This window comes from Piliocolobus tephrosceles, chromosome 3, assembly GCF_002776525.5.
Source record: "Piliocolobus tephrosceles isolate RC106 chromosome 3, ASM277652v3, whole genome shotgun sequence".
NCBI lineage: Eukaryota > Metazoa > Chordata > Mammalia > Primates > Cercopithecidae > Piliocolobus > Piliocolobus tephrosceles.
The window spans coordinates 178098096-178117997 of NC_045436.1; the positions used below are offsets into that span (position 1 = coordinate 178098096).

The window sequence follows — 19902 nt, forward strand, 5'->3', positions numbered from 1 at the left end:
GACGGGGCAGTGCCACCCAGACCATGAGAGTGGGGGCGTTTCCCAAAAGGGGCATCAAGGTGCAGTGATCAGAAAAAGCAAGGAACGGAGGTCGAGCACACAGAAAAACGTGTGTTTCATGGGCCTAGGTGGTCCACACTGATGCAGCCGGCCTCTGGGGGTGTGGGTGATCTTTCTGGCACTGAGCAGTGAGCATGCTGGAATTTGCCTTTGAGCCCACGAAGGCTCCTGCTTCATGGACTAAGTTAATTGGTCTTCAGGACAAGCCCACCACTGCCATATGGAAACTGGAGTAATGAAGAGGGTGTCTGTCCACCTCAGTGAGATTCTGGGCCGGGCGCAGTGGCTCGCACTTGTAATCCCAGCACTTTGGGAGGCTGAGGCACGAGGATCACCTGAGATCAGTAGTTCGAGACTAGCTGGCCAACATGGTGAAACCCCGTCTCTACTAAAAATACAAAAAACTTGGCCGGGTGTGATGGTGGCCGCCTTTTTTCCCAGCCACTCAGGAGGCTGAGGCTGAAGAATCGCTTGAACCCGAGAGGCAGAGGTTGCAGTGAGCCAAGATCACACCACTGCTCTACAGTCTGGGCGATGAGAGCGAGACTCCGTCTCAAAAAAAAAAAGATTCTATATATTGGGGAGATGCCTTGAAATGTCAGGCTATTGGCTGGGCGCAGTGGCTCACGCCTGTAATCCCAGCACTTTGGGAGGCTGAGGCGGGCAGATCATGAGGTCAGGAGATCGAGAGCATCCTGGCTAACACGGTGAAACCCCGTCTCTACTAAAAATCCAAAAAGTAGCCGGGCATGGTGGCGGGCGCCTGTAGTCTCAGCTGCTTGGGAGGCTGAGGCAGGAGAATGGCGTGAACCCGGGAGGCAGAGCTTGCAGTGAGCCGAGATCACACCACTGCACTCCAGCCTGGGCAACAGAGCAAGACTCCATCTCAAGAAAAAAAGAAATGTCAGGCTATGAATAACATCTGTGAAAAATTAATTACGGACTGGAAGAATCTCTTTAGACAACCACACAGGCTTGGACCTTCCATGTTTTGATTTCTTTTTTTTAAAGGGAAGAATAATATGGCTTGTGACTTGGTCAAGTAAAGAGATTTGAATTTATGAGAGGTGCTGGCGTTGTGGTGAGAAGCACAGCAACGGCCCTGGGGTGTCCTGGGGAAGTGGGGAGGGAAGAGAAAGCCTCCTCTTGTGAATGGCAACTCTGGACCACTCACTGCAAAGCATCTCTTTTCATCATAAACCATCGTATCAGATTGATGTTAACGATCAGATGGAAGCTGCTTCGGAGCAGTGATGTGACCTGCACCAAGTCACACAGCACCTTATTGTTGAGCGTGGATCCACATGTGGGTCTGTGTCGTTGTGATCGTTCACGCTGCTGTGTGGGCCCATGGCCTTGGTGCCTGCAGGCTCTGTGTCTGCAGTTCCTCTAGGAATCATGAGCCTGCTGCTGAGCCTGCAACCAGAAAGCACACTGGGGGACTGGCGGGGCGACGGCAGCAAGGAGGGAGAACTGTCCTTGATGGATTCAGGGAGCACCAAGGCCTCGGGGCTCTGGGGAGGGTGGTGTCGAAAAGGGCTGCCCTGCGGGACCTGATGCCATCTCTGAGCAACGTCCTTGAGGAACCCAGCAAGGAAGCCGAGCCCGAAACTCTGTGCAAGAGTTGCGTCCAGGGAGAGTTACGTCCAGGGAGGGGATGTCCAGGGAGAGGGACATTCAAGGAGGGGTCGTCCAGGGAGGGGGGTGACCAAGGAGAAGGGCCTCCAGGGACAGGGGCATCCAGGGAGAGGAGCCTCTAGGGAGGGGTACATCCAGGGAGGTGGGCTTCCAGGGAGAGCGGTGTCCAGGGAAAGCGGCATCGAGGGAGAGGGGTGGCCAGGGACAGGGGCGTCGGGGGAGGGGCATCCAGAGAGAGGGGCCGTTGTGTTGGCGAGTTGCCCATCCAGAGGGCTGGAGTGCATGTGCCTGACCACAAGAGCTTGTGAAGAATCCATCTAATTCTTCCCTTCTGCAAATGCGTGTCTCACCCGCACAGCTTCACCTGTGAGTGGTGAAGGTGAACCTCACCTGCCGCCTGCAACTTTGAGTTGTCCCAGCCTCCCTCTGCCCTCTGCAAACTGGGTGTGGCCCTCCTCTCTGCCTTTGCACCTGGCCACGTCCCATGCTGTCTCCCACTGGAGTCCTGTCTCCCGTACACCTGGGTCCTCTGAAAGCAGTGGCCAGGCAGCATTTGGTGCTACAGAGCCGGTTCAGAGCCTGGCACGGGATGGTTCTGGGAAGGCCCTGGGTGAATTGGACCAGAAAGGCTGGTCCTCGATGTGGTGTTACTGGGAACCATGCAGCCTGTCCCATTGTCAGCCAGGCTTGGGTGAAATGGGTAAGACTGCATGATGCTTTTGTACATTCAGATAACTTCTTAGGAAGTAAAATACAGCACGAACTGTAGTTGATGTTTGGACCTTGGTCTAATAATTCAACTGGAGAACCTGTGCTAGGAAAATGACTTCCCAAAAGAAAAGAAACGGTTCATGGCACCATTGTGGAAAACAAGAGGTTATCGGAAGCAACCTACGGACCTGATGGAGAGGAGAGGAGAGGCCCAGTAACTTTACTGTGTCTCCTTGACAGATCTAGGAGCCACCAAAACGGTGAACTGACTGCAGCGTATCGTGGGAAACCAAAGGACAATCCACTGCTGTGGACTGAAAGTTTGTGTCTCTCCCAGATACATGTGCTGAGATCCTCACCCCCAGTCCGATGGTGTTAGGAGGTGATGAATCATGAGCATTGGCTTTACGGTGGAATTAGTGCCCCTATAAAAGAAACCTCAGAGAGCTCCCTTGCCCCTTCCACCCTGTGAGGACGCAGCCAGAAGACCTGAACCAAAAAACAGGCCCTCAGTAGACACGGAGTCTGCAACACTATGGTCTTGGACTTCCCGGTCTCCAGAATTGAAAGGAATACATTTCTGATGTTTGTAAGCCACCAGCATTGGTCTATGGTATTAATATTTTTGTTACAACAGCTCGAACAGACTAAGGCGTTCACTTCTAAGAAGGAAAAGGTAATATCAAGATGTATATACACTGATTGTAATCTCCAAAAGATATGTTTTATGTTGGTACGATCATGGAAAACATGAACTTGATCTGTTGGGGTGCCAGGCTTTGGATGCAGGTTCTTTGTATTCTTTAGGTCATGGGCTGTCAAACTTGAGTCCTTGGATCTTTCTAGAGCCCCAGCTGGAGCAGGCCTAAGCCAAGGGGCGTAATGGTGGGACTTGGCTCTGTGCTCCCCTCCTTCCCGTGCCTCCCGCCCCAAGAGCTTCGAATTGCTGTTGAACCGCCCCACCGCGTAGAGTTTGCTCAGCTTGCTCGGGGCTGCTTGTGATTGGAAGGCAAGCAGTGACTTTCTGGGCATCTTCCCTCTCTGTGTCTGTGTCTGTCTGTACTCCTGGCCTGGATTTGAAGGTGACGAGCAGCAGCAGATCTGAAGACCCTCCTGCCGTCCCCTCCGTCCTTCTGACAAGCGACAAAGTTGGCTTTGTGACATGTGTGTGTGTTTCTTCTGTGTTAAAGGACCTACAAAAGGAGACGTGGAAATCCCCTTTGAAGAAATCCTGGAGAAGGCCAAGGCCGGGGACCCCAAGGCACAGACTGAGGTGAGGACTGCAGTGCCGGCGGGGACTTCAGGACACTGCCCCCAGCACAACGGGCCTGGCCACGAGCTCCACAGCCCACAGAGAAGTGTTGGTGCCTGAGATTGGGGTCAGGAGCCAGCATGATGCACCCTACCCCGCTTGAGCCCCATGTTGGTGGGGTGCCCATGTTCACTGTGCCAGTTTTCCTCATGGCACCCCTCTGGGGAGCAGCGCTCATCCCCCTTTTGTCCAGCTCACACCTCATCTTGGGCATCACCTCCTCCAGGATGACCTCCTGGCTTCCTGCGGCTGCCTGCTCTGTGCCACCCCCCCAACATACACTGTGTATGCTGCACACTCTTGTCTCCCTGACTGGCCTTTCACCTGGCTGTTAGCTGTGTGCACAGGGCCCTCAGAGCAGTGACCATTAACTCAGCATCAGCCACGGGCTGGGCTTTGTGCCAGTGCTAGGGACGTGATGTGGCCCTGTCTTCATGGGTGACAGGTTAGTGGAAGAAGTAGACCCAAAAAACCCAAGTAGACAGACACAGAAATACAATGATTTTGAATTACGGTAAGGGGAGAAGCCAACAGTAGGCTGAGACAGGAGGTAGCCAGGGGTCCTGTGTTCTCTGTGGAGGCAAGTTCTCACCACCTCACTCTGTCCCCTTGCACAGGACTCAAGCAGGTGACCACAGTTTTCCTGAGCAGTTTCCCACCCCCTCTTCTCCCTAAAGAGGAGAAAAGCTTCGATGCAAAACTATAAATGAAGAATTTCTGGCCAGGCGTGGCAGCTCACACCTGTAATCCCAGCACTTTGGGAGGCCGAGGCAGGTGGATCACCTGAGATCAGGAGTTCGTGACCAGCCTGGCCAACATGGTGAAACCGTGTCTCTACTACAAATACAAAAATTAGCCAGATGTGGTGGTGCACACCTGTACTCCCAGCTACTCAGGAGGCTGGGCCAGGAAAATCACTGGAACCCAGGAGGTGGAGGCTGCAGTGAGCTGAGATTACACCACTGCACTCCAGCCTGGGCAACACAGTGAGGCTCCATCTCAAAAGAAATTCTTTCCTGACCTCACAGCCATATTGTACTTAAAAGTTCCTCCGACATGCATTTGCCCGGGCATTTGGAGGCTGGGGGAGCAGTGAGCCCTTTTATGGGCTCTCTGTGCCCCGGGCCTCACTTTTCCGTCTGTAGAATGAGAAGATTGAACCATTTTAGCAGGGACTTTTTTTTTTTTTTGCAAAGGGCCAGATAGTGAATATTCTGGACTCCGCACAATTTCTCATGTTGCTCATCTTTGCTGTGGAGCACATAAAAGCAGCATGGACAACATGCAAATGAGTGGTTATGGTTGTATTTCAATAAAACTTTATTTGCAAAAGCAGGCAGTGGGCCAGTGCCAACCCCTGGCTAGCTCTAGGCTTCTCTCCAGCCCTGGCTTTCTGTGGTCCCCTGACTGTTTTGAGAGGTGTAAAGGACCCAGTCATGGTTCTGGTTTCCATGCACTGATGTTGAGCCTCGGCAGGCAGGAGCAACTCAAGGAAGAGAACCTGTACCAGTCGGAGCCCGTGATGACTCCTTCACTGTGTGGATGGGGTGGCCACACCTTCCTCACCTTGTTTTGAGGAGGAGCGAGTGGCCGGAGGCTCAGCAGGGCCTAGCCTAGTGGACATGCCTGGTGTGACCCCATTTCCGCCCCTTCCTTCCTGGCCTGGGTGACAAAGGGAAGTGGGTGAAAGGAGGTGAGCTGGCTGGGAGCATGGGGTGGGAGAGGGTCTGAGAAGCTGGAGGCTGACTGGTGTCTGTCTTGCAGGTGGGGAAGCACTACCTGCAGTTGGCCGGTGACATGGATGAAGAACTCAACAGCTGCACTGCTGTGGACTGGCTGGTCCTCGCTGCAAAGCAGGGCCGGCGGGAGGCTGTGAAGCTGCTTCGCCGGTGCTTGGCGGACAGAAAGGGTGAGTCTGCCTGAGGCTTAGAACAGCCTCTGGAGGGTTGAGCAGCTTGTAATGCTGCTTGCTAACTGAACAACTAAAATGTTACCAAACCTAATGCCGGTGATGCTGTTGGGAAATTTCAGTTTCTGTTTTTGCTGGTGGCCTTGTCATTTTAGACACTGTTTCTGGACCTACCATGGGATATTTAACAGACCAAGCCATTTTCATTCTGTTTGGCTTGTGTTGTTGTCTCCAAGTGGTAACTGTACATCCTGCTTCCTTGCTGGGTTCTGATCCAAACGGAGACATCGATCCTGGGTTCAGCTGAGAGGCAGCTTCCCTGAGGCAAAGCTGGAGACTGTGATGTGACCTGCAGTCAGAGCGGCCCATGCCCCTGAGCTGACGTCCATCCAGTCTGGGCGGACCAGCTGAGGGCCTGTGGGCCCACGCAGACCTGGGCAGGTGTGCTCACTTTGGGAGGAGGCAGGCTGACCCTTCAAAGATAATCTCTTTCAAACAGAGAGGCGGGAGAGGAAAGGGATGCAGCTCAGGCCACGGGTGCTCAGTTAGGACGTTGTCCTGCGCAAGGGAAGTGGCTGTACCTGGTGCCGTGGGGCAGTGTGCTTCCTGAAGGTTCCATGTCTCAGGGAAAGATGAAAGTGGGTGTCACAAAGGTATTTTTTGTAATGAGACCTTTGTATAAGTATTTAATGCTTATCATAGAAAACTTGGAATATGTAGAAAACATAAAGATACAAATTACTCATAACTTTGAAGCCCAGAAGCAGCTCCCATATTTTGGTGTATTGTCTTCTGTTTTTTGTTTGTTTGTTTTTTGAGATGGAGTCTCTGTCACCCAGGCTGGAGTGCAGTGGCGTGATCTTGGCTCACTGTAACCTCCACCTCCCTGGTTCAAGCAATTCTCCTGCCTCAGCCTTTTGAGTAGCTGAGATTACCACCCCAGTTAATTTTTGTATTTTTAGTAGAAACAGGGTTTCATCATGTTGACTAGGCTGGTTACAAACTCCTGACCTCAGGTGATCCACCCGCCTTGGCCTCCCAAAGTGATGGGATTACAGGCGTGAGCCACTGCACCTGGCTTGTATCATAATATTTTAAGAGTTACATTTACTATATAGAGTCTTTCTTTGAAAATTAAACTGATGGTTTTGAAAAAACTAACAATAGCATTGTTAGCCATAATTTCTCACCAGTCCGGCCTCCTGATTCCAGAGCAGGTGGAATGATCTGGAGGGGGCTCAGGCGGCCCACACAGGTCATTGTCAGGAGCCAGGGATACCCCAGAGGCTGCTGGAGCAGGGCGTGCAAGGGAGGAGGCTGGTTGGCCCCCTGTGTTTCCCCCCAGCTGCACACACCTTCTGATGTGCAGTTGTGCTTTCTGATTTGAAAAGAAATACATGCTCACATGGAAAATTTGGGAAATGTTCAAAAGGATCTCCATGTGAGTCCTCCTGCCCTGTACTGGGTTGTGTGGGTGTCCCAGGCCGTTGAGGGTAAAGGGAGGAAGGTAGCTGCTGACCAGCAGTAAAACCTGCTCTCCCTCTCCCTGCTGTCCGAGCCTTCCTTAGAAAGAGCTGAGCTGTGTGTGAGACAGAGGAAAGCTCTGTGGACACAGGGGTAGCCCTGCCAGTGCACCCAGGCTTGTGACTGCAGTGAGACCACCGTGGGTTCAAGACAGCTCTGCCTCTTTCTGAATGTGTGACCTTGGGTGGGCCAGAACACAGGCCTGTGCCTCGGTGTCTGCACCTCTGAGAGGGGGATAGCAGCACCTTCTGGGAGGGTGAAATGGGAACAGGAGGAACAGGAAGAGGCTGCCTCCTTCCCGCCACCACATAGGGGGCGCTCGGGGCTGTCTGCCGCGAGACCAGCCTGGCCTCCCAGCTGGACAGTGGATGTAGCAGGGGCATGGTGCGCTGTCCTCCTGGGCCAGGTGTCCATCCATCCTTCCCTGGTAACCACGTCCTGACACCTTGTATGAGTCTCCCTCGAAAGCCTTCCAGGCAGAGTTGGCGGAGTCAGAGTGGCCCTGAAAGCTCTAGGCAGGGCACTCAAGGCCTTGACCACATCCTGTCCCTCAGGCATCACATCCGAGAACGAACGGGAAGTGAGGCAACTCTCCTCCGAGACCGACCTGGAGAGGGCCGTGCGCAAGGCAGCCCTGGTCATGTACTGGAAGCTCAACCCCAAGAAGAAGAAGCAGGTGGCTGTGGCGGAGCTGCTGGAGAATGTCGGCCAGGTCAACGAGCACGGTGCGCGGATTCACCCTGGGCGTCAGCCTTCCCACAGGGCCAGGACCTTCCCTCAGGGGCTGGGTCTTCCCACAGGAGCCGGGACCTTCCCTGTGAGGACATGGGCCTTCCTTGTGGGGACCAGGGGACCAGAACCTTCCTGTAGAGACCATGCCTTAGTAGGGAGGTGTGTGGGTGGCATTTTGACAGCATCTGCCCTGACTCCAGTGCTCACTCATTGAGCAAACCAGAGGGTATTCTGCCCAGTGCTCTGTGAACACGTCTACCAATGGGACGGACTGTGTCCATCACCAAGTGGGAGCACACTACAGGGTGTGGAGTCCACCCTAGCAGCTGGAGGTGCAGAGGTGTGGTGGCCCCTGCACTGCCTGCCCTGGGGCCCTGTGATCCCCAGAACGTAGGATGCCCCTGGAACTGGTGTGCCCTGGGAACAGTGCATCAGTTTCTGGTGGGCTGCAGGGCACGAGGGGATGGTCAGCCTGTCTGACTGTTAATCCACCCTGTCCCCTGCAGATGGAGGGGTGCAGCCAGGCCCTGTGCCCAAGTCCCTGCAGAAGCAGAGGCGGATGCTGGAGCGCCTGGTCAGCAGCGAGTGTGAGTGCAGCCCCGCCCCGTCTCACCCATGCCTCCCGGCCCACGCCTGCAGGACAACCTCTCCTTCCTGTGTGACCCCATCCTGGCCTGCCCCGTCTGACCCATGCCTCCCGGCCCACGCCTGCAGGGTGACCTCTCCTTCCTGTGTGACCCCATCCTGGCCCTGCTTGGATCTCAGGCGGTCCATTTGGGGGTCAGTGTTCTGGATGCTGGGAGTGGACACTGCCCACTTCGAGTGCATGCACAGGACAGAAACCATGATGTGCCAGTCCCTCCTGGACAGGGAAATACTAGGGGTGGGGACCAGTGGGGGAGTCCTTGATTTGTTTTTCTAAGACCAGCCCAGCGGGCGCAAAAGAACCAGTGGGTAGGCAAGTGTAGGAGCAAAACTGCACATTTATTTTGGTAACCTAAGGTGTGGGGGAGAAGTCTATCGGCCTCCAGCAAAGGAGGCCGACAGAGTCCCCCCGGTGAAGCTCTCGGACGGAGTTCCCACAGTCCCGACATCCCGACAGGAGTGGGGCTGTGAGAAGGCCACGTGACTCAATGGCGAGAGGGGCTTTTCTAGGAGTGGGAGGGCAATAGGCGGGGCACGGGCGTGTCCGGGGGGCGTTCCACAGGTGCGACCAGGTAAATCTTGGTCTCTTCGGATTGACATCACCTGGCGCATGCCCAGTTGATCTGCACCTTCCCAGGCATCGGCTGCATTTTCGCGCGCGCGGGGAGAGTTGGGAGGGGGGGATGAAGAACCCGGAATTGCACCATCTTGCCTCCGTTCGTCCAAACAATCCAACCTTTTATTGATAATAGTGATAAAGGGGCGCCGTGGTCTATCTGGCTACTTCCTGCTGTTAAGGGGCATTGTTAAGGTCGGGGCCTATGGTTGGTATGTGGACACACGGATGAAAAATAAAATAAGGCACAGTATTAGTATAGGAATGAGGAATGGAAGCATTTGTTGGAATATGGGCAAAACCCAGAAGGATGGTCCTGGCAAGGTTTGGGAGTATGAGATAGTTAAGAAAATTTAGTTAAGTTTGAGGCGAGTGGGGGAAAGCCAAACTGATTTCCACTGATTGCTTTCGGTAGGGGCCCTTTTTAGCTGGGAATGAGGAACGAGTGCGTAAAGTAGTTGTTGGCCAGGCAGCAATTAAGGAGTGGAGTTTTTCGTGGAGTGGATGGCTTTCCGCTTACTCCTACTACAGAGATATTGGATGGAAGGCTAAGTCCAGAGAAGGACGGCAGAAGAGAATAGGTAGCCTCGCTGTCGATTAAAAAATTAATTGTCTTACCCGCTACCAGGAGAGTTACCCGCTGCTCGGCGAGGGTGATGGGAGTCCCCGAGTCTCGGCACCTTCAGTTGTCGTCGTCCAGATGTAGGAGCTGGAAGGAGCTCCCAGGATCCTGGGAAAGGGGGTCACGAGACACAGCACCTGTTCTCAGGGTGGGGCAATCAGACTTCCAGTGTCTTCCCTGCTGGCAAGCAGGGCAGGGGGTTGCTGGTGGATGAGGGTTAGGACATTCACTGGCCTAATGCCCTGATGCCTTGCACTTATAGCAAGGCTGCGTTGGGGCTCGGGGACCCAAGTGGACACCTGTTGGCATAGTGTCCTGCCTTGCCGCACTTATAACAGGCTCCTTTTGTAGCTTTGGAGTCTGTGGGGTGTGTGCTCTCTGGTCTGGGGTTACGACTGGGCTGTAAAGCCACTGCTAGGAGCTGTAACTTCTGTTTGAGGCGAGCCTGCCGTCTCCTCTCTGGAGTTATAGACCTTAAAGGCTAATTTAACTAGGGAAATGAAATAAGACGCCAAAATGGTGGCCCCTGTAGGGGAGGCCGGATCTAACTGGGTATACTGGGTTAGAACCTCAATCAGTTTAGGGTAGAGGTTAGGATAACCTGGAGGTCATGCCAAGTTAAGTCATAGGCCTGACAAAGGTATCTAAATTCCTTTGTGTATATGGTAGGATTAGCTGAGAAATCACCTAAACGCTTCTCAATTTTGGAAAGATCGGCCAATGAAAAAGGGACATGTACTCTGACCACCCCCTCCGCCCCAGCCACCTCTTGCAAAGGCGCTAACACTGTAGGAGGGTGTGGGCAGAGATAGGGGACTCAAGACAGCCAGTTGGAGGCCCCGAAGGAGGCATGGAACCGAGTGGATTACTAGTAGATAAGGAGGAGGAAGAAGGAGTCTGGATGGGGGGAGGAGGAGGAGTCTGGGCAGGAAGGAAGGGGGTGGAGAGAAGGAGGAGTATAGGGACGAGAGCTTAAGGCCCAAAAGCCTTGTATGTAATTAATTTCGGACCACTTGCCTAGCCGCTGGCAGAAATTGCTGAGGTCGATCACGCCACAATGGAAAGGAAAATTAACCGCTTCCTCCTAAGGTCTTGTTCAAGCTGTAAGGTTTTTAAATTGGCTAGGAGGCACCCTAAGGGGGTGCTCTTTGGAAATTTGGACTGAGGGTTTCCCATTTGTTTCCTCTTTACTTACATAATGGACACAATGGAAATGGAAGTGGATCTCTGCCTGGCTTCAAAGCGTCCTTTGAAACCAGCAGAGACAGACTGGAGGCTCATGGAGCCAAAGTGGAGATTACCTTCAGGTGGACGTCTCCGTCCTGAACGGGTCTCCCGAGCCACTTGGTGGCTCAAAAGTGGGCCTCGGACCTGCACAGGATTACTGGCCGAGGGAGGTAAAGAGGAGACAAGGGCACTTACCCCAGAGACTGGGGGGGTTCCCGTTTGTTTACTCTTTACTTACACAATGGACACAATGGAAATGGAAGTGGATCTCTGCCTGGCTTCAAAGCGTCCTTTGGAACCAGCAGAGACAGACTGGAGGCTCTTGAAGCCAAAGTGGAGATTACCTTCAGGCGGACGTCTCCGTCCTGAACGGGTCTCCCGAGCCACTTGGTGGCTCCAAAGGGACCTCGGACCTGCACAGGATTTTGGCCGAGGGAGGTAAAGAGGAGACAAGGGCACTTACCCCAGAGAGGCCATGAGAGTGAGGGAAGCAGGTCTCAGGTCCTGGTCCGTCTGTGGTGTGGAAGCAGGAGGAGGTTCCTCAACCCCTAGAGGCCTGAGGAGGGGTCTCCTCCCGGGTTTCGGCACCAACTGATTTGTTTTTCTAAGACCAGCCCAGCGGGCGCAAAAGAACCAGCGGGTAGGCAAGTGTAGGAGCAAAACTGCACATTTATTTTGGTAACCTAAGGTGTGGGGGAGAAGTCTATCGGCCTCCAGCAAAGGAGGCCGACAGAGTCCCCCCAGTGAAGCTCTCGGACGGAGTTCCCACAGTCCCGACATCCCGACAGGAGTGGGGCTGTGAGAAGGCCACGTGACTCAATGGCGAGAGGGGCTTTTCTAGGAGTGGGAGGGCAATAGGCGGGGCACGGGCGTGTCCGGGGGGCGTTCCACAGGTGCGACCAGGTAAATCTTGGTCTCTTCGGATTGACATCACCTGGCGCATGCCCAGTTGATCTGCACCTTCCCGGGCATCGGCTGCATTTTCGCGCGCGCGGGAAGAGTTGGGAGGGGGGATGAAGAACCCGGAATTGCACCATCTTGCCTCCGTTCGTCCAAACAGTCCTGAGTGGGGAAGGATGAGGAGGGCGTTAGGGGAGGGGCTCTGGGCAGAGGGAACAGCATAAGCAAAGGCCCAGGAGACCCAGCAGCGTGTGGAAGGGGCTCTGCCCCAGCGTAGGCCCTTTGTAGGTAGGCAGGTAACAGAGTGGGCAGAGCCTAGGCGGGGGGATAGAGCTCTGGGGCACACTGAACTGGGGGTGCCTTTGGGATGTTTGTGGTCAAAGAATTGAAGAGACTTCACATCCTCCAGGTGCAGCCGGCCAGCCTCACTGTCTTCCATTCACGTGGGGTAGACTCTGCAGTCTGAGGCACTGGGAGCTCCCGTCCTGGAGAAGATAGACAGGCGGGGGGCTCGGGGGCTCAGTATCAGTGGGGGCCTGGGCCAAGACCCAGGTCTGCCACAGACTCTTCTTGTGACATGGGCAGGTCTCATTTTTCTTTCTGGGTCTCAGTTTCCCCTTCTGAACAGCGAGATGATCAGACGAGGGGACTGAAGGACCCTGCCTGTCCTAGGAGCCTCTGTGGCATGTAGAGCAGAGTACAGGTGGGAGCACGGATCCCCCCTTCCCGCTGGGCCAGTGAGAAACTGTCCAGAGGGTGTGGTCAGAGCCCTTGCCTCTGCGTGGGCGGGCATGGTGCTTGGGCTGCTGGTTTCCTGCTCCATTTAGGGGAGACAAAGAAACGCCTCAGATGGAAATGGGAAGAAATCTGTGACTCGGAAACCCAAGGACCAGAGAGGCTGTGACAGTGTCCTGCCACTGAGGTGGCATGGTGCCTGCTGTCCTGAAGTGAGGTGCCTCTGGGCAGGAGCAGCCCAGCCTGGGTCTCCATCCTGGGTGGCACTGCAGGCAGAGTCTAGACCCCAACCTCACTTCCCACTCCCACAGGGGTTTGTGGTGAGCCGGGCACACCTGCTGCTGGGCCCAGTCTGTTGCTGGGGGTGAGTTAGGAGTCAGCACTGCCAGCCTGGGGGCCGCTCCGCCAGGCCCTCAGGGACGGGACCCCAGCACCCCCATTGTTTCCCCTCCATCAGAACGTTCCCATCAGGCATCACCTGTTTCTCTGCCTGCTTTTCCAACAGAACTCCCAGAAAGGAGTGTCTGTCGTCCCTGTCTCTCGTCCCCCCTCCAGTGGTCTCAGGCCTCTCCCACGTTATTCCACCAAAGCGGCTCATCCAGGCCATCAGTGACCTCCTTGCTCGGTCACTTCCTGTCTTGTCTGACTTGATCCGTCGGCAGTGTGGGCAAAGATGACTGCTCTTCTCCTTAGAGCCCTCTCCCCGGCCAGGCCCGGGGCCCTTGCTGCACACTGGCTGCTCCAGACTAATGTTCTGTCTCTCAGGACAGGACATCCTGCCCAAGATATTCATCCATATGAGGACGGGGCCTTCCTTATGGGGACCAGGGTCTTCCCGTAGGGACTGTGCCCTGGTAGGGAAGTATGTGGGTGGCATTGGTGACCACTCTTGTGTGTCAGACGCCGTCCTCAACCCGCAAGCCCCCAGCCCGCCCAGGTTGCCTCCTGCCCATGCTCCTTCCACATCTCCTGAACCTCGCTGTCCCATGGTCAGCTCACACCTCGGGTGTCTACAGTGAGCTGCTGAGGCCTGTGCCACCTGCCACCTGTGTGGGCCCCCCAAGGCTGCCTCATCTCTCTTTGCTGCTGCTACATCTGGGTGCTGCCCCGACTCCTCTCCTCTTGCACACACAGCTGATCCATTAGGAGGTCTGTCAGCGCCCACTATCACGGCTGCCATCTTGGATGCAGCCTGTCTCCTCCCTGGGGTTTCTGCAGCACCCTGGCTTGTCTCCCTCTGCCCTGCCCCAGCGTGGTCCTTTCTTTCCCATCCTTCCCATGGAGGCCTCCTGGACACCATCTCGCCCACGGCAGCTGGGGTCCTTCAGGGGCCTCATGCCCTCCTTGGCCATCGTGTTGGATGGAGGGTCAGTGGGCGCGTAGCTCTCAGTGGGTCACGTTGGGTAGAGGGGTCAGTGGGCACATCATAGGCTGTTGGTGGAACATGTTGGAGGGAGGGGTAAGTCGGCCCATGGCAGGATGCACGTTGAAGGGATGGGTTAGCAGGCGTGTAGCAGGCCCATGGCAGACACATGTTGGACAGAGGGGTAAGTCGGCCCATGGCAGGGCGCACGTTGAATGGATGGGTTAGCAGGCGTGCAGCAGGCCCATGGCAGACACATGTTGGAGGGAGGTGTTAGCAGGCACATAGTAGATATGGGCAGATCCTGTTGGATGGAGCGGTTAGCAGGTGCACAGTAGGCCCTGGGTAGATCATGTTGAACGGAGGGGTTGAGGGCACAGATCATGTTGGTTGGAGCAGTTGGTAGGGTGCTGGCCTACAGGGCGGCTTGTCACCTGTGCTGTGAGAAGCCACATGCTGGCTGGAGGTAGAGGAGGCTGTCAGCATGCACTGGAGATGCAGGTTGTGAGGCTTGCTAGGTGAGCTGGGTGAAAGGTGTGGGTAAGTGGCAGGGACACTTGGGGTGGGGGACAGCACACCCAGGGGCCAGGAGTGGAGGCTGGCACTCGGCAAACCTGCCCCCTTCCTCCTCACCCAGCCAGGTCCTCACCCCTCAGGCCGCCCAGGGAAGGGTTTCCTCCACCTGAACCCACTCAGCTCCTTTCTTAGCTCGGCCCCACGCCACCATCCCCAGCCCATTGCTCTGTGATAGGGCGGCAGTGGGGCTGCAGTGTGGGGCCCCCATGCTGTTTTCTCTCATGCTTCAGCCAAGAACTACATCGCACTGGATGACTTTGTGGAGATCACTAAGAAGTACGCCAAGGGCATCATCCCCAGCAGCCTGTTCCTGCAGGATGACGAAGATGACGACGAGCTGGCGGGGAAGAGCCCTGAGGACCTGCCACTGCGCCTGAAGGTGAGTGACTGAGACCCCATTGAGGCTGGAGCCTGCCTCCCAAGGACTCGCACACCTTAGGCAGGGCACCTTCCAGGAAGCTGCAGGTGAGGAGGTTCTCGCCTATCAGAGTGTCCCAGCACCGTGCCGCTGGTACGTTGGGACATCATCTGTCCTCATAAGGATGTGTCCTTGGGAGGGAGGCCTTTTCTGAGCTGTCAGGCTCAGAAACCAGGGGCGGTGTTGGGCAGGAGTGCTGGGATGGCCAGCACGGGGCCCTTGGGTCTTTCTGTGCAGAGTGTAGGGGGCGGTGGGGCGGGCTGGAGGCCGACTTCCATCTAGACTTCGTTACTTAGCAGATTTCTCTGTGTACGCCCAGAGTGGAGGCCAGTGCCTTGAAGATGCCTTCCCCCAAAATAAAATGCCCATGTCCATCAGGCCAGGGAGGACCTGCAGAGGCGCCCACTGCCCCTGGACCTGCAAGGGCTCAGGGAGCGAGGCCAGTGTGGGACGTGGTGGGTGGCACTTGTGCAGGGTGACATTGGGCACACCTGGAGGACATGAGCAGCTTGGGCGGCAGGAGGAAAGCAGGGAGTGGGAAGCCCAGCAATGTGGGCCGGACAGCTTGTTTTCTTGGCCCTGTGGCCCTATGGCCTCTCATAGAGTTGCCCACAGTTCAGCTTGCATGGTTCAATTAGATGTGTGCCTGTCTCACTCTGCAGAAAGCACCAGGATTTCCAGAAGCTTGGCCTCATGACCCAGGATCCCCAAGCTGAGGCCAGCACAAGGGGCCCCAGCAGATGGTTGTCACAGTGCCTGTGGGCAGCATCAGGCAGACTCCCTGGGGTTCTGTCTTCTGAACTGACTGAGAACCTGGGGGAACTGCCATCAGTGTGTTCAGATGGGTGCATGAGTCAGGGCCAGGACCAGGAGATGGTTGGGCCACCAGCTGTCAGGCAGGCAGTAGGCTGAAAGGTCACCATCCTGGAGCCAGGGAGAGGGTCAGAGTAAGCCCACCCTCTGAGGGGGAAGAGCAGGAGCCCAGGTGCTGCAGGAGCGGCTTCAGCCCAGAGAGCAGCAGGCACAACAGCCCTGCTCCAGGGACTCGGAGCCAGATGAGTCTGCCTGTGAGCCCCCCAAGTGCCCAGAGCTGCAAGTCCTCTAGGGTTGCAGGTGGAAGGCTCTGCTCCTCCCACTTGTATGTCCAGGGTGTGACACTGACCGGTCTGCCGAAGTTCTGAGACATGGGCCAGGATGGCCAAGAACTTGAACCAAGGGAGCACATGGTTTTTACTGACAGTCTGCTCAGAGCTGGCTCTAGGCAAGCATATTCACAGATGGGGTGCCGTCATCTCCTTACTAATGGGAGATGAGGAAGCTGGGGTACTGGCATGGTTTTGGCAAAGACATTCCCGAAATGCCAGTGAGGGTCACAGGTGAAAGGGTAACTTGGAGAAGACCCTTGGGCCAGGCGACCATGGCCCAGGTGTCCCAGTTTATGCCGTCTGGTGTAAGTACTATTAGAATAACGCCTCCTCGCGTATGCATCCTGTTTGGAAAATTATGTCACCTACTTATGGATGGTGAGTCCAATATTGTGTAGCACCTGAAAGTCCTATTTATGTTACTTAATGACGGGGTCTTGTTCTGTTGCCCAGGCTGGAGTGCAGTGGCACGGTCACAGCTCACTGCAGCCTTAATGTGCCCGACTCTAGTCACCCTTCCACCTCAGCCTCCCAAACAGCTGGACGACAGGCCTGGGCCACCACACCTAGCTGATTGCTTGAAACAATTTTGTAGCGATGGGGTCTCACTATTGTTGCCTGCGCTGGTCTCAGACTCCTGGGCCAAGTGAGCCTCCCACTTTGACCTCCCAAACTTCTGGGATTCAGGCGTGAGACCCTGTGTCCAGCCTGAAAGTCCTTTTTAGAAGGGAGAGATTTAAACTATTCTGACAAGAAATAAACAAGGCTCCGTTTCCCTTCGGTTTTTGAAGCTGTCGGAGCACTTTGATTCCTTTGCAGCTTGTCTTCTTAGAAGTCTCTTATGAGGGAGGTAATGAATCGTCACAAGCAGATGCTTGTGAGCTGTCCCAGCTTTTAGTAGCCGTTTGCAGAACAGAGAGGTCTTCACCCAAAGTGAAAATGGCAGATGCCTCTTAGTGAGCCAGGCTTACTCCCACAAAGAATGTTCCAGACTCCACACAGTTCTCTTCTGGAGCCTGGAGGTGCAAGCTGTCATCGTAGATAAAATCCTCTGAAAACAAACTTAATAATATCTTAAAATCCGAACATTTTTAATGTTACATAATTGGAAAATCCGACACGGGAACATTTTTGCCCACAGGTTTGAGCAGAATCTCGTCTTGGCTCCCTTCCGCAGCCCGCCTTCTTCATGGGTCCGCTCGGCCACCTGTGTGGTGATGGTGCTTCCTGGTTTCTCGTGGCAGCAGAAGGGCTGATCACCGCGGGCCCAGACAGAGAGCTCTGCAGTGTTCTATTCATAGAAGCAGACTCCTCACTCATTTTAAAAATTTCATTCTTTTTCCGTCTCCGGAGTTGCATTTGTTTGAACCTTCTCTGCAGAAAAGGAGACTGAACTTTTTAATCCCATGTCAGAGGAGGGTCTTGAGTGGACACTGCAGGGAGCAGAAATTGGGGCTTTAAAAAGAGAATCGTTCCCTGGTCATTGAGTTCAGGTGGATGGCCAGCCCCTCCACACTGTCTGAGCAGAGGCAAGATGCCATCCGACAATGTTCTAGAATCTTCCTTGTCTTTTAAAGGCCCTCTCAACCAGGTGGCTGTATGTATTCCTCTAGGCAAAAGAATGTGCATGGCTTTGAGTAAGATGGGATTTCAGATTAATTTTTACCAAGGCCACCCCCTTGCTACCATGGCGGTCGTGCGTGAGACAGTGGTAGTAAGCAGCGGCGGGCCGGGCCACCTTTAGTTGTCCTGCTGTTAGCAAGGCCCCCACACAGGGATTAACTGAGCAGCCTGCCGGCTGACGCACATGTTGACTCATTTCTAGCTGTTGATTTTAGCCAGCTGGCCTGGCGTCATACTCCAGGGGCTCGCCCCAGACAAACCCTGGAGTAGGTTGGTTTTCATAAATGCCCTCTGGCTCTCTGGCAAGCATTGGAAATGCCCTCAAACCCTGTAGTGCCTGGTCTTCCCTAGTCACCCCTGGCCATCTCCTGGCAGTGTGAGCACCTCTCTGCTCGTGGAGAAGGCTGTTGACCCCAGAGAGAGCTGGGGCAGCTGTTAGCTGCTTTAATCATTTATTTGCTTGTTATAAAACAGAGATTGAGTGGACTGTCACAAATAGATACGAAGCGGCAGAGCTGTCCCCCCATACGTGTAGACGTGCATGCACACACTCCTGAACACTTCCGTTTCCTCCACGAGCCTGCCCCTCTCCTCTCCTCTGTGGAAGACTCAAGTCTATGTGTGTAGTTGTGCATGCACACACTCCTGAACACTTCCGTTTCCTCCGTGAGCCTGTCCCTGTCATCTGTGGAAGGCTCAGTCTGTGTGTGTAGATGTGCATGCAAACACTCACAACACTCCCATTTCCTCCGTGAGCCTGTCCCTCTCATCCGTGGAAGACTCAGTCTTCCGGTTGCTTCCTGGTGTTCTGGTCCTCCAGAGCTGACAGCCAAGGCTCTTGGCAGGTGAGGGCCACATTCTGGTGGTGTCACCCAGTTGCCATTCACCTGGGATCCCTCCTTGGCCCGGTGGTGGGCCGGGTGGAGAAAGCCTGCCCCAGGGGATCTGTGGGGGCTGGTGCTTCCCGGAGGCCCTGAGCTCATAGGGTGCAGCTGCCACTTCTTGTCTGTCGGTGCTCCAGCCTGGCTGTGTCACGTAGCCCCTCAGTGGACACTGGACACGCAGCCAGGCTTCCCTACCCCCGTGGGGCCACCCCCTAGGCGTCCACTTCCTGGTGTTGGTCCAGGCCCCTGGCACTTCTGAAGATGCCCAGACCCTGCTTTGTATGCCACACCATGCTGCATAAGCAATGGCACCGTGGTCACTTTCTCTCACATCCCCTCCAGTCCCTCTGCCTGGCTGCCCCGTGTTCTGGCAGGGCTCAGGGCTTCTGAATTCTGCACAGACCTGGCAGGCATGGGGGCCGGCCCTGGGTAGCAGCACTGCTTCACCCCATCCTGATGCTGCTCCCAGCATGCCTCCCTCAGTCCTCTGCTCCTCTTGGCTGTGGTGAAAGCCAAGAGCTGCTTCTGACCTCAGCGCTGTGTGCAGAGCAGGGAAGCAGGACCTACAGGTGGGGGAAGGGCAGCCTCTGGCCATGGCTGAATGGGATTGTGTGCCTAGTATAAGTACCATGGGGGGCGTGCACTGGTGTGTATAGGTGCACACGTGTAGGGTAGGTGTGCATATGTGCACGTGTGTAGGGGTGGGTGTGCATGTGTGAGGATGCACGTGTAGGACTGGGTGTGTACATGTGTGTGCACGTGTGTAGGGTGGGTGTGCACCTGTGTGAATGCACGTGTGTGTAGGGGTGGGTCATGTGTGTGTGAATGTGTGTGTGAAGGCCCCCACACAGGGATTAACGTGTATAGGGGTGGGTTGTGTGAATGTGTGTGCGTGTGTAGGGGTGGGTTGCGTGTGTGAATGTGCGTGTGTGAATGTGCATTTGTAGGGGCGGGTTGTGTGTGAATTGTGTAGGGGTGGGTTGCATGTGTATGTGTGCATGTGTAGGAGTGGGTTGTGTGTGTGTGAATGTGCGTGTGTAGGGGTGGGTTGCCTGTGTGTGTGCATGTGTGTAGGGGCGGGTTGTGTGTGTGAGAGTATGCACGTGTGTGTAGGGGTGGGTTGCGTGTGTGTGTGTGTGTGTGAATGTGCGTGTGTAGGGGCGGGTTGTGTGTGACAGTGTACACGTGTGTGTAGGGGTGGGTTGTGTGTGTGTACACGTGTGTGTAGGGGTGGGTTGCGTGTGTGTGTGAATGGGCGTGTG

The 19902-nt window shown here is 55.2% G+C and overlaps 1 protein-coding gene across 2 annotated transcripts in view; it reads left to right on the forward strand.

The window, feature by feature from the left end:
- WFS1 (wolframin ER transmembrane glycoprotein) overlaps positions 1-19902 on the forward strand; it is a 36898-nt gene that overhangs the window by 13609 nt on the left and 3387 nt on the right. For both annotated transcript variants that reach the window (XM_023206881.1, XM_023206882.1), the window contains exons 3-7: positions 3600-3682; positions 5486-5630; positions 7709-7879; positions 8393-8473; positions 14801-14949. In XM_023206881.1, coding sequence (XP_023062649.1) covers positions 3600-3682; positions 5486-5630; positions 7709-7879; positions 8393-8473; positions 14801-14949 — 629 coding nt within the window. The remainder of the gene's footprint in view (positions 1-3599; positions 3683-5485; positions 5631-7708; positions 7880-8392; positions 8474-14800; positions 14950-19902) is intronic.